This window comes from Panthera pardus, unplaced genomic scaffold, assembly GCF_024362965.1.
Source record: "Panthera pardus isolate Hobbes unplaced genomic scaffold, ASM2436296v1 HiC_scaffold_3, whole genome shotgun sequence".
NCBI lineage: Eukaryota > Metazoa > Chordata > Mammalia > Carnivora > Felidae > Panthera > Panthera pardus.
The window spans coordinates 34,173,098-34,187,971 of NW_026526876.1; the positions used below are offsets into that span (position 1 = coordinate 34,173,098).

The 14,874-nt window shown below is 42.5% G+C and overlaps 1 protein-coding gene and 1 long non-coding RNA gene across 5 annotated transcripts in view; one reads left to right on the top strand and one right to left on the bottom strand.

Moving 5' to 3' along the window:
- LOC109260928 (uncharacterized) overlaps window positions 1-14,874 on the bottom strand; it is a 148,479-nt gene that overhangs the window by 11,432 nt on the left and 122,173 nt on the right. The window lies entirely within an intron of this gene.
- On the top strand, window positions 1,921-12,509 carry KRT39 (keratin 39). Its single transcript, XM_019439393.2, has 8 exons — window positions 1,921-2,627; window positions 3,827-3,909; window positions 4,597-4,753; window positions 5,418-5,579; window positions 5,691-5,816; window positions 7,353-7,573; window positions 8,923-9,184; window positions 9,968-12,509. The coding sequence occupies exons 1-7, from the start codon at window positions 2,205-2,207 to the stop codon at window positions 9,173-9,175; spliced, it is 1,425 nt and encodes a 474-aa protein (XP_019294938.2). The 5' UTR covers window positions 1,921-2,204; the 3' UTR covers window positions 9,176-9,184; window positions 9,968-12,509.

Below are 14,874 nucleotides of genomic sequence, written 5' to 3' on the forward strand. Positions count from 1 at the left end.
AGAAAGGCCTTCTGTCTTCAACTTTATAAAAAGAATTCTCATATTTTTAGCACAATTATGATTTCATTTTTCACATTTGAATCTTTGATTAATTTGCAATATGTCTTACTAGGAAGGATGAGTCATTATCCCAACATTTCCTGCCCTGCCTTCTACCTCAAGTGATACAGAATTGTCCCCAAACTACATATGATAGTCTATCTTTCCCCCACTAGTTTTAAATGTCACATTTATCATACACTAAATTCCAGTCTGTTTGGAAGTCTATTTTAGACCTCTTATTCTATTCTATTGATCTGTCTGACTATTCATGCATCAATACTATAGTATTTTGATTAGTGAGTCTTTAAAATAGGAAGAACGAGTCTCTCTGGGGCTTCCTCTTATAGAAGTTTCCTGGCTATTCAAATTTGATTAACTTTTCTCATAAAACTTCAGAATTATCTTGCCTGGTTAAAAAAAATCACATTTTTGAGATTGGGAGGATCTCAATAAGTTTAGTGGGATCTAAGTTAAATTAATGTGGAGATAATTGACATTTTTATAGTGATGGATATAGTATTTCAGTCCAAGAACATGATTTTTCTTTCCATTTATTCTAGTTTTCTGTCCTTCAATGTATTTTAATATTTTATTCATGTAGTCTACCTTTCTAACTAAATTTATTCCTGTGCGTTTTATATTTGGTGGCACTATTGTAAATTAATGTTTTTTCCTTACCTTATGTGATATGCAGAATAATGCGGCCCCAAAGATGTTCATATCCTAACCCTCAACTCTTGAATATGTTAGGCTACATGACAAAGGGGAAGTAAGGCCACTAAGCAGCTGACCTTAAAATAGGAAGATTATCCTAGATGATATGAGTGGGCCCAATATAATCACAAGGGCCTTAAGGGTGGAAGAGGGAAGCAGAAGAGTCAGTGTCAGAGTGAAGCCGCATGAGAAAGACTCCCCACTGCTGGCTTTGAAGACAGAAAGAGACCAGGAGCTAAGGAGCCTGTGCAGCCTCTAGAAGCTAGAAAAGGCAAGATAATTGTTCCCTCCTAGAGCCTCCATAAAGGAACAGGAACAAATAAGTTTCTTTCTTTTTTTAAATTTTTATTTGAGAGAGAGAGAGAGCACGAGCAGGAGAGAGGGGAAAGAGGAGGACAGAGAGAGAGAGAGAGAGAGGGAGGGAGAGAGAGAGAGAGGGAGAGAGAAAGAAAATCCTAACCCTGATGCAGGGCTCAATCCCACGACTCCGGGATCATCACCTGAGCCTAAATCAAGAGAGTCGGACGCTCAACCAAATGAGCCACCTAGGCACCCCAAAAATAACTTTCTTAAGAAAACACTGAGAAAGTATTCCTGAGAATGAAAAACACACACCTTTCAACAGATCATGTTTAAACAGCAAATATAAACCAACCCCAAGACAAATTGTTAGCTAATGTAATTCCACAAGCAAACACTGAGCACAAAAAAATGTCATAAAACGTGGGTTTTGGAAAACCAAAAGGTAACCAGCTTCTTTTTCAGGAAATTTATTGTTAGCAATCCAACCCTACCTGGCAAGCTGAAACAGGAATCTAGCAATCATCTTTAAAAAGGGTCTTATTTAAAACTCACATTTTAACCCATACTCACAACGTCTGAACAATGAAAATGGAAAATCAGTTGGGCAGAACAAAATAAAATACTGATTTCTGAGTTCACCAATAATTATTAGATATTAATAGTTTCCCTTTTCTAGAGAAGAAAGGAAAAGAAGGATGAACTCATTCCTGATCAAGCTTTAGGCCAGGTGGAGAGGTCAACAAGGATTTAATGAACTTCATATACTCACACTTGCTTAATAATGGATGCTGGTAGAACTGTGATGGCATTTCCTTTTGAAGATTTCATGTGAAGCTCTGTATCCAATGACAGGTAGTGGTTGTGATGGGTAATAACTTAGTAACAGCCTAAATGCACATTTTTATGAGACAAGTAACTCTTCTCAGGCAAGTAAAAAGCAGACTAATGAGATGTTCCTATGGGATTTGATATAAACAGTAGAAAGGAAAACATCCTTCCAGCCATGACCCCACCTACAGCAAAGGCTATATAAGCACTTCAAAGAGGAAATAGTCAAGGAGCTTGGAATTCAGACTTAGTCGAGGTTGCTTGAGCTTTCGATCTGGACCACAGATTTTGAAATAAACCAAAACTGGGTACACACCATGGATACCAAAAGCTGTACAACAACTATTTCTTCTTCCACGCCGCACCAAAGATGCTCTAGGATTACAAATTTTAGGACCATCTTTCCCAACACCAGCTGCCAATATGGTGGTCTCAAAGCCAACAGCTGCCACCCTACTCCTTGCTTTTATCTCACACCCATCTGCTTGATTAACAACTTCGGTGCCTGTTCCCCTCTGGATGACTGCGACTGGTGTGGTGAAGGTATCAACAGTAAAGAGAAAGAGACCATGCAAATTTTGAACGAGCGCCTTGCTAACTACCTGGAGAAGGTGCGGATCTTGGAACAAGAGAACACTGAACTGGAGTGCAAAATCCAGAAGGAGTGTAACAAAGAGCTTTGTGTCGTATGTCCTGACTACAGGTCCTACTATGCTACCATTGAGGAGCTCCAGCAGAAGGTAAGATTCTTAGGAATGTGTATAATCAAGTTGTGTAATGACACTCTCCAAGCAATAGCCATGTGCTAAACCTTAATATTTGTAGTTCATTTTATGTTGGAAAAAAAATATTTTGTAGAATAAGAAAATCTCTTGAATGAAATTGTCATCTGGAGGCAATATTCAGAGTTGTATACTTACTCATCTTCCAGAGATAGGTTCTGCTGTTATAACCAGATAGCTTCGGTCCCAAATGTGTTAACAACCTATTGCTGCCATTTCTTTCCTTTCTTTCTTTCTTTCTTTCTTTCTTTCTTTCTTTCTTTCTTTCTTTCTTTCTTTCTTTCTTTCTTTCTCTTTCTTTCTCTTTTTCTTTGTCTTTTTTAACTTTTTAATGTTTATTTATTTCTGAGAGAGAGATAGACAGAGTGTAAGCAGGGGAGGGGCAGAGAGAGAGAGGGAGACACAGAATCCGAAGCAGGCTCCAGGCTCTGAGCTGTCAGCACAGAACCCAACGCGGGGCTCAAACCCATGAACCGCGAGATCATCACCTGAGCCGAAGTCGGATGCTTAACCGACTGAGCCACCCAGGCGCCCCAATTGCTGCCATTTCTTTAACAAAAATTAGGAACAAAAACAGGGACCTGAGAAAAAGTATTTTGTTTTAAGAAGTGCCTAAACAGTTTACTTTTTATCCAGTGTACTACCATTACCACTCTTTTCCCCTCTTGTGCTCATTTCATCACCTCCAAATTGTTTCCACGGTTTCTTGCAACATCAAACCTGTTTCCTGATCAGAGTGATGTACTGCAGCTACACATGCCAGATTTACTCCACTTTGTTTGTTCAAAAAGTGTTTACTGAGCACCCCCAACAAACACCAGACATTGCTCTGGGCTCTGGGAAAATAACAGTGAGCTAAAAAGTCCTTGCCTGCATGGTGGCTACATTCCAGAGGATGCAAATTGAGGATGGATTTTATATTTTGCCAGGAAAACATATGCAAGGTTTTTATTGGAGTAGTTTCTGCTGATTTTTTAGGAAAATAACAAAAAAAATTTGACCTTCCAAAGCCCCCCACCCAAAGCTTCCTAAGCATAGCAATGGAAAGCCTAACGGCCCCCACCCCCACCCCCTTAATCGCCACACACACAAGCCCTTGGTTTTTAAAGAAGATCCTGGTGTTTGTCTCATTTGTGTGTACAATTTCTTAATTCTAGATCTTGTGTACCAAGGCTGAGAATTCCAGACTGGTCTCACAAATTGACAACACCAAACTGGCTGCTGATGACTTGAGAGCCAAGTAAGCCCATCCAGCACTGTCATTCACGACAGAATTTACCCTGCATCTGATGCGACACACTCCCAAGAAGCGTATCCCCAAATCTGCTAACCTTCCTGCCCCATACCATGTCAGCACCAGCCCAGAAAAGACCTTCATATCCAGTAAATGACAAAGATTAATAACCACTCACATGTATACACTACCTGTAGTTTATGAACCCATCTGACTACCTGCACAGTAATTCAGGAAAACAGGTAGGGCTGCTAATATGCAATCACCTTGTTTAAAGGTGATTGATTGATTTCCATAGGAAATCAATTCCCAGAAAACTGTGGTTGCATGGGGCTCTGTTATACCCAAAGACATACACCTAGGGCAAGACACAGCTAAAATGTTGGACGCAAGTTTTCTAATTCCTAATCCATTGCACTCTCCAATTCTCCTGCATTGCCTCCAGGGGCAGGAGGAGGAAAAATTCCCTCATCTCAAAGAACAGCAATGTGGCCTCACGCTGGCAAAGCGATTAAGGGAACAGTGGTTAAGCCGTGATGTTTATCAAATGGTCTCACCTCTAAAGAGAATCAAGCCCACAACAGAAATATAATAAATGAGAGGCCCAAAGGAAAATGTGGAAGGGACTTCTGCTTGGCTCGATTTACACCATCTGCATTTTAATGCCTTTCTTTTTGTGTCTCATTTTTGCAGGTACGAAGCTGAGGTGTCCCTACGCCAGGGAGTGGAGGCAGATGCCAACGGCCTACAGCGGATCCTGAATGCCCTGAGCCTCGCCAAGGCTGACCTGGAGGCACGAGTCCAGTCTCTGAAGGAAGAGCTCCTCAGCCTTAAAAACAACCATGAAGAGGTAAGAGAAAAACCAAGAGAGTCATTACAAGCTAAGCCTCTAAAAATAGCATCCATTCCTTTGAGTTGAACTTGACAAAAGGTGTCCCCAAAGAGTAGATACTATTCTGTTTTTCAGCCCAAGAATATCTACTGCCACTACCATTGGTCCGATGGGTTTCCAATCCACTGCCTAGAACACAATCTGAAGCCTCCACTCCCCCCTCCAGATCTTCCAGACAAGGGAACAACCCAATTTAGGGGGGAAAACCCCCCGCAGGTTTCCCATCTTTTTGTAGGCATCCCTGCACTGATTTCTGCCTCTATTGCTGTAAGTCCCTATTGGCAAAAGCCCATATTGGCATCATAGAGACTCTGGTCTCTTATTATAAACTCCACCTCCATGCTGCTTCACCATTACCCATCCTGGGAAATGATCTAAATTCCTTAAGACTCTGATCTTGCTAATTAATTCCTTCTAATGTTCCACATACTTGAACACAGAGTCACATTTGAAATAGTCTTAGGTTATTTTATAGCCTCTCAATAGTACCTATAAATCATCTATTCCTTTATTGTGAGCTACATTCAGATACCATTAAGCTAAATTATTGCTGTTAGACAAACAAGAACACAAGGGTGTCACATGGTCACCAAGTGACTTCACATTCTTTTTCTTTCCATAGGACATCAATTCCTTACAGAGCCAGCTTGGGGACAGACTCAACATTGAAGTGACCGCTGCCCCTTCTGTCGATCTAAACCGGGTTCTACAAGAAATGAGATGTCAGTATGAGTCCATCATGGAGACAAACCGCAGAGAAGTGGAACAGTGGTTCAACACACAGGTGAGGAGGGTAGAAAAGTCAAAACCGAATAGCTGACCCTGCATTTCCAGGCACCCTTCCATCAAAGTCATGTTTCCTTCATAATATGCATGGTCTTTGACTGTGTTTCAGATGGAGGGGCTGAACCAGCAGGTGGTGACCAGCTCTCAACAGCAGCAGTTCTGCCTGAAGGACATCACTGAGCTGAGACGCACCATGAATGCTCTAGAGATTGAACTGCAGGCCCAGCACCGAATGGTACCCAGGAAACTGACCAAGCCTAACACAGCAGTGATGGCAATCGCCCCTGACACCTGCATGTTGCAATGTTTCCCAAATTGTGTCCCTCAGAACAAAGGTTCCTCTGTTTGTTAAAGAGTCTATGGCCAAGAAAGGGCTTGTGGTCAGATAAGCCTGGGAAATGCTGGAGTAAACAAAGGTTAAACAGGGTAACTTCCTGCAGACCTTTAATAAGCTAATATACACTATGGATCTCCAAGGAGATACATGGCATTCAGCATTCCAAAACTTAATTGACTGTGGACCCCCTTTTTTAAGAGCATCTCATGGCAATAAGGATCCATGGAGTACACTTTGGGAAACACTACAAGAGCATTGTATTACATGCAAAACATTTTTCTAAACTATCAAATTTATAAAATAGTCTTATAAGGGAGGTGGCATAATTATTAAGCCAATTTTATAGATAAGGCTCAGGGAGATAAACTGATTTTCCCATGCCAAATCCAAGGTGAGTGCCACCTTGCCTATTTTAGGAATGGAGACACTGAGATCCTGAGGCATTAAGTAACTTGTTAAAAGTCACAAAAGAGATGAGCCTGAGCCAGAATTCAGTTCCAGAGCTGGAACCACTTCTGCTTCCATTGTACTGCCTCTGTGAAGTAGGGAATTATTTAAATGCTCTGATGTGAAGGGTATTTGGAAGACCTTGCCCCAAAGCTAGATTTGTCACCAGCTAGTCATGTGACCATGGGCAATTCACTTAACCTCTTGAACCTGTTTTCTCATCTCTGAAAACTGGGAAAACCATGTAAATAACAGGTTATTCTAACCTAAAATTGCATTATCCATGGACTTACAGGATGATGGATCAGGAAAGAATTGTAATCACCAAAGTTTCAACTCTCATGTTTTACATATAAAGGAAGGGATCCAGTGAGGGAATTGTTTTGTGGGTTTTTTTTTTAATGTTAATTTTGAGAGAGAGCACAAGCAAGAGAGGGGCAAAGAGAGAGGGAGAAAGTGAATCCCATGCAGGCTCCATGCTCAGCGTGGGACATGATGCCGGGCTCCATCCCAGGGCCATGAGATCATGACCTGAGCTGAAATCAAGAAGCAGGCACTTAATCAATTGAGCCACCCAGGTGCCCTGCAAGTGAAGGAATTGTTCATGGCTTAATGCTGCTAACTTCTTCTTTAAGGTAAAAATATTCTCAGAATGAAGTGCCACGGTAACAGGTTTTTAAAGCTGGACGTTTTTGTTTGTTGGTTTGTCTCATAGGTAGGAGAGTGTCGTATGATAGGTGATTAAGAAAAAGAAAGAGAAGTGAGTACTTTAAGGAAAGCAAAAATCAATAAAGAGGATAAAAGGAAGCAAGCTTTAGCAGAGTAGATCATTTTGATTTGGGATTTCTTTGGTTAAGAAGTAATAAGAGGGCTTGGAGATTCATTAGTACCTGTCACAAAAAAAATTTTTTTTAAATGATACAGTTCACAAGAGACCAGGCTCCAATGAATCATCATTACAAATCTTAATTTCTTCCTCCATGGTAGAGAGATTCCCAGGAATGCATCCTGGCGGAGACAGAGGCCCGCTACACGGCCTTACTGGCCCAGATCCAGTGTCTGATTGATAATATGGAGGCTCAGCTGGCAGAGATCAGGTGTGCCCTAGAAAGACAGAACCAAGAATATGAGATTCTGCTGGATGTCAAGTCCCAGCTGGAGTGTGAGATTGCCACATACCGCAGCCTTCTGGAGAGTTCGGATGTCGAGTAAGTAAAATAAAAACAACTATGAGAAAATATGCTGACACACATGTGTGTACTGCCTCTAGGCAATAGGGGGCATGTGCTTTGATCTTCTTGCCAGTGGTGGGAACTTTAGGTACATGATCTCAAGCTGTGCTGTTTGGAGACCTACAATTGTAACCTAGTCCAAATTTGCGGTCTTAGCTGAGCGGAGTCATTTTGAAGAGCCAGCGCACCAGGTTAATTCCTTGTATGTTGGGTTTTAAAAAGTACAAGGGAAAACAATGGTTTCCCCAAACATTCAAACATTCCTGGTGACTTACAGATTTTCCCCCACTAGATGAACTTTCATGAAATTGAGTAGGGCGACCCTGCTCCTTTTGGAGGAACATTCTGTTCAGGCTGAAATGCCCATCTCCAGCCTCTTGTCCTTGATGCCAAGAGCAGCATGTAGATGTGTGTATTTCAGCATCTTTTTTTTTTTTTAATGGAAATTGTAATGTTTTTCAATGATAAGCTAACCAACCCATAAGGGACGGGCCTAGAGCACAAGCTCTTTGAAGCAACTCAGTCCACACTAATGCCCCAGATGCAGACTTAGTTAGAACCGTTACGGAGACTTCCTTCCCCCAAATAATCAGTGGACGCTGCTCACAGAGTTCTTATAACTGGCATGTCCACATGACACTAGCACAATGTTAACAAAAGCTAGTCCCTCTGAGGAGCTCCGACGTACCAAAGTGCCTGGAATCATCCAAAAGAGATGATGCTTCTTAAAAAGAGTTCTGTTAACTGGTCCCGATTCCAATTGTGTAAAATTTCATTTAAATACACCCAGAAGGCACCTAGAAGCTGCCCAATAAAGCATGAAAGACTCTTCCATAGATGGGTTTCAGGCCATCTGATAAGAAAAACACCTGATTAACTTTCTTTCTTCAGATAATAAGCCTCTCAACCTGTCCCTTATCACTGTTATCCTGTCAATCCTGTAAGCGCAGCTCCCATTATACCCGTTCTGGATGAAAAACTAAAGCTCAGGAGGGTTCCTTGACTTATCTTAGGTCACCAGCTGGTAAATGACAAGCTAGATTGCACCCGGGTCTTGAACCCCTGGAGTGGTGTTCTTCCACAGTGCTGTGGTATTGTCCACAATGGCAGCTTACAGAATCTAACGCTTCTAAGCCTAAGATGCTGCTTTACCATGCATCTGGTCTGATTCTTTTTCTTCCACCAATGATAGAACAAAACGAACAAATAAGCATTTGGAAATACTTGTTTTGAGTGACACCATGTTGAAACATTACCCACCGCTGTTGTTCTCCACAACCATCCTTACCTTCCCTCAATCACAGGCAAAATTCTGTTTCTTCTAGGCTTCCCTGTAACCCGTGTGTCACCACATGTGAGCCTTCCAGTAAGGCCAGCGCCATGGAATGCACAGCCCCGGCTTACAATACATCATCCTCAGCCTCCCTCGGATCACATGAGCTCTGCTGTACCTGCAGAGTACTGCCCCAAATACTGGTTAAAATCTGCACCATCACGCAGGAGATTAGGGATGGCAAAGTCATTTCTTCTCACGAGCACGTGCAGCCTTGCTTCATCCCCAGAATTGCCAAAGCCTAACAACCCAAGGTGATGAAAATGACCCTCATTCATGAAAGAGAGGCCAATACTTGCTCCTACCAAAAAGGCTTAAAAAGTCCCCAGTCCCTTAAGGTACTTAGTTTCTTAATAACAAACACAGTGGGCCCGCCTTGCTAGACAGAGTATCTTTTATTCTGACCCTTTCCTAAGCCTCTGCAATGTCAATGCCTGTCTCTCAGAGAAACGGGTAATGTGCATCCAAAGCAATGTCAACATGATAATCTGTGTCATTTCTTTGGAAGCACATTACCCATTTCTCTGAGAGACAGGCATTGGTTTATAAGTGCCCAGGAAGGTGCCCTACATTACTTGACTCCACAGGTGATGGGCAGATTTCTCTTTTGTTTACTCAGGTCTTGTTTACTTACATTCCTCATTAGAGCCAGTCAGACAAGTTCTAGGATTGTTTCGGCCATGAAGGTGAAAAGCTGTGAACTTCCCTTCTAAAATCCTTCCTTGGCCAAAGAAAGAACCCTTATATGGGAACAGCCTGAATGGGGGAAAGATCTTTAGTGTTCAGTTTCCTTGAATAGATAGATAGTCGTGAGTCCAAATCCTGTTGAACTCTGCTGTTATCCCTGCTCGCATACTTCAGTTCCACAAGGTGTTTTTGAAGATGTCTGTGTTCTCCAAAACTTTGTAACCATTAGGCTTCTCCAAATATTTTCATCAAGATTCAGGAAGGGTTGTGGAGAGTGAATCTAGAGCATTTTGAAGGAATAACGTGGATCCTTTCATTAAATGTTTGCTATTTCTCTTTCCATTCTTTAGGGAATGGGAGTTGGTTCCGACTGTTTAACAAGGGACAGGGAGCTGGAACTCTCCCATCATAACCCTGTTCTTGCCTCTCCCTGTGACTGGTGCTCATGAAAAAATAGCTTAGATTCCTCCTGCAATCCATCCATCAAAGAGAAGTGGACTTAATACCACCAACTTTGCACAATAACTTTGGTTATTGAATGATTGCTGCTTGCAAGGACAACACAGTGAGAAGATACCATTTATGTACCCGCCATTACCAAAACTTCTCACAGGAGGTCCCAGAGGGTTTCAGTCCATCCCTACAAAAATTATTCGATGTTTCCAGAAGATTTAGTAAATAACGACAAACCAAATACAGAATGTGGAGTCAAAAGACCTGACATCCTAAACTTGCCACTTAAGACCCAGGGCAAAGCATCTAACCTCTTTCAAATTTAATTTCCTTATTTGTTAAAGGAGGACCATGGCTACTTGACAGGTTTGTAGCGTAGATCAAAGGAAATTGTTTATGGCATGCTACTTGGTACACTGAAGAGCACTAAGCAAATGTTATTTTTATATAAGCTTTGCTTTGAACTACAGCCCTAGACTTAATTGTGTCATTATCACACGTCAAAATTCTTTCCCTGTCAATTTAGTGATCCAGTCATGATTTTGTAATTTTAATAGTGCTCAGCTTTCAGGGATTAAAAAAAAAAAAAAAAAAAGAACAGAACAAAGTCTTCCTGTGATCAAGCCTGCAATTCTACGGCATAAATCATTTTTGAAGTCTTAGGGTTTGTATCAGATATCACTTGATGGCTGGCGCCCACGACAAAGACAAAAGTATTGTTTAACTCTGGGCTCAGCAGTCACTTCCTCCAGACAAGTAGCAACTTACACTAAGCGAGTGGAATGCAGAACTCCCAGTGATCTCTTTCCCATCAATAACTTCCCTCTCATCTGAACGCCCAGATTACCCCTGGTAGCACTTCACTGCATTCCATCTCAGACTGCAGGAGGGAAATGTGGGACGAGCATGGGGCTTGGACTCCGAAGACCTAGGAGAGAGTCTCACCCCAGTCTATGTGTATGACCTTGAGTAAAAGGGCCAGAACAACTTGGGCCCTGCAGTGCTAGAAGGACTAAGTGGAATAATAATGGTGAAGGGGTCCTATAAGCTGTACAAGGCCATGCAGAAGGGAGGTTTTGTCCCCCAATTGAAAACCAGGCATTTGTCATTTCCTTCCAAAATACCTTCTTCCTTTGTGTCTGGTTCAGTGATGGTCCCCAGTGGACCCCATAGGTACATGCGACACTAACTGGGAAGTCAGTTGGTGAGAAGTCAGAGTTGCTCAATCTGCTCTGAGTTTTGATTCCAACAGGATGCAGGGTTTAGGAACCTTGCTGGACTCAGGCTAACCTTGAGCTGATATAGCAATGCCCTTCTCAATCTATCCTAAAAATAGGATCTCTTCCTCCTACTCAGAGCAAAGTATCCCATGTACCACACTCCCAATGTTAGAAACTAGGCTGAATTAGAGATATGTGAAACTCAGAACTCTGAGGTGGATCCCAGTCCTGTAAGGCAATTATAATGCCAGTTTCCTTTTTCTAGAAGTCTTATAAAGTCCTGGTAAGACACAGTCTTACAAAGGATAGACTCCAAAGAGCAAAATGGCTTTTTGTTTGCTAGAGCCTGTGTTGGAAAGGGAAAGAGTATCAAAACCCATTTGGTGATCCATAATCTTATTTCTAAACATGGGAGGTGTAGGGAGATTGGAGCCTGCTTCGGATTCTGTGTCTCCCTCTCTCTCTCTGCCCCTCCCCTGCTCGTGCTCTGTCTCTCTGTCTCTCTCAAAAATAAAGCATTAAAAAAAATTTTTTTTAACGAACGTTCTGATAATACAAAGCATTTTAAAAGCAAATGCCACCTCCAAACAGGAGGGAGGAAGAGATTAAAATTCAGGAGAAATGGGAAGTGTCCCAGAAGAGAAGGGAAGAGCACCCATCCGTACTAGGAAGAATTTCTACGCTGAGGCGACCGGCGTCCATGACATAATGCCATGGTTAGAATCAGTGCGAGCAAGCCTGGAATGCACTGTTTCAACACTGTAATCAAATGCCTTTATAGGAAATGAATCCTCTGGCTGGTTGGCTAGCTTGAAGGATCTGGTGTGTTCATGAATGATTCACAAGCTTCGTGGGAACAACCCACGCACCCAGTTCAAATGGGAACAACCAACCCTATTTGGCAACATTGAAAATGTTTATGTAGTCAAATGATCATTTCAGGTTGAGCATTATATTTGGAGGGTTTTCTTAGATGATGCTTTTAAGCCCCAGGCCACCCCTTATATACACATAAGAAAATATGTAATATGCCGATGTTTCTAAATATTCCAGTTAAGGTGTCACCAGCAGCAAAGTTTCTGAACATGCTTTCCTGCTGCTCCCACCCCTCCCCATGGCTCACCTCCACTGTCTCCCCTCCCCTCTTCCCTCCCTCCCTCTCTCTCCTCCCTCTCTATCTGGAACAACATAAGAATCAAGATGGACATACTGGTATACCTGAAGAAAATACCTGAGATTAAAGTTTATCTTACTATTTCTAAATTTTTTTTAGTATTTATTTACTTTTGGCAGAGAGAGAGAGAGAGAGAGAGCGCGCGAGCGAGCATGAGTGGAGGAGGGGCAGAGAGACAGGGAGACACAGAATCTGAAGCAGGCTCCAGGCTCCGAGCTGTCAGCACAAAGCCCAGCGCGGGGCTTGAACTCACAGACAGCGAGATCATGACTGGAACCAAAGCTGGACACTCAACCAACTGATCCACCCAGGTGCCCCTTATCTTACTATTTCTTAGAAAGAAGGCAGGTTTGTGGCTCCCTTCTTTGTGTCCTTCTATAAAGAGAAAAAAAATCAAAAAGGCCTTTGTTTCTAAGCCAGGGGCAAAACCCTCTGCTTTATAGCTCATTGTGGTGGCCCAGTGGGTCCAGCAGGTACTTAAGATTTATTCTGGAGAGAACTGGACCTACCTACTTGATATCTGTGGCCCTGAGACGAGCAACATAACTCTACTAAACCAGAAGACCTACAGAGACCACACTTCGGGCTGAATTTCTCCAAATCCACATTGTTGGTTATAAAGAGCTGCCTATCTCCAACTTGTATGTAAGGATAGAAAGGTCTCTCTGCACATGTTTGTCAGCTCATGTACCGCTGACCCATCAGATGAAAATAACTGTGCCCTCCTCCATTGCTGCCACCATCCAAAAGACCACCTTCCCTGATCCCTGGCATAGTTTTGTGGGTGCAGAGAGAAGTCTCACAGTAGAAGGCACATAAAAATTATAGCCCATTTAAGAGAACTCTGTAACTTGAGGGAGAAAAGGAGACCGGGGTAAAAATTCAGAACAAGTGGTCCCTACTAAGCCATTAGAAAAAGCTGAAAGAGAACACTGCCATTTCAGGTCCAGAAGCAGAATCACATGTTGATTTAGAACAGATGCCTGACCCCAGACCAGTTGGGTCTGATTCTCAGCCCTGCCACCTACTGTGAGACCTTGGGCAAGTTACTTAACCTATGTATCTCCACTTCCTCATCTTTAAACTGGGGCTATTAATAGCGTCTACCTCCTAGGGTTGAGATGACCGCATTAATGAATGCATGCAAAGCTCTTAAGCATGCCTGGCACCCAATAACGTGGGGAGTATGATTTCACCATCCTGCTTTAAGACACCTACATTCAACTGGCAAAACCACCACACTCGGGCTAATGAAATATTTCACTGGAGCTGACAGTGACATTGTCAAGCAAAGCCATCCTGACAACTTAAAGAAAGCACCAGATTAAGGATGGAATCTTTCTTTTTTTATTTTACTATTTACTTAAAAAAATTTTTTTTAACGTTTATTTAATTTTGAAAGAGAGAGAGAGAGAGGGAGACACAGAACCTGAAGCAGGCTTCAGGCTCTGAGCTGTCAGCACAGAGCCCAACGCGGGGCTCGAACCCACGAAATGCAAGATCATGACCTGAGTCTATCTATTTTTTAAGTAAAAATTGGAGGGGTGCCTGCATGGCTCAGTCGGTTAAGCATCCGACTTTGGCTCAGGTAATGATCTCACAGTCAGTGGGTTCAAGCCCCAAGTCGGGCTCTGTGCTGACAGCTCAGAGCCTAGAACCTGCTTTGGATTCTCTGTCTCCCTCTCTCTCCCTCCCTCACTCATGCTCTCTCTCTCTCAAAAATAAATAAACATTTAAAAAAATTTTAAGTAAAAATTGTATCTACTGAAAACATTTTGATATACATCTACATAGTGAAATGATTACCACATGCGGGTCCAACTCTTCTATTTTCTGGAATGTTCTGGTACTCAGTTGGAAAGGATCTCCCCATACTATATCAACCTTCTCACTCTGTGGCAGCCAACAGGAAGAAGGTGGCCCAGGAGGCGGAGGGAGAACAGCCTTATAAGCAGAATCACTTTTGTGGAGATCAGAAATGACAGGGGAGACCACACAGGACTGGGGTCCTTCTCTGAGAACAGATCCTGTTGCCCTTATCTCTGTTGGTCCCGATGTTCCCTGGGTTCGGTAATGGACTCAACAGAGAAAGCAGCAGGGGGGCTCCAACAAAACCTGTCACAGTTAACCGAGAACAACCAACACATAAAGTGCTGAGATACGTGCAGAATTCATAACATGTCCTACAGTCAACAAGGAGAAAGAGTAAGGCTTCTTTCAGCCAACTAAACATCGGTTGAATATTATGCCCGACGTTGTGCTAAGTGCTTCACCTGAGTTACCTCACTCAGTCCTCACAACAACCTCACGATGCTATTATTATCCACACTTCACAAAATCGGGGCTTACAGAAGTTAACCAACTTGCTCAGCACTATGCTGATGTTATGCTCAGCATAACGGTCAAGTTA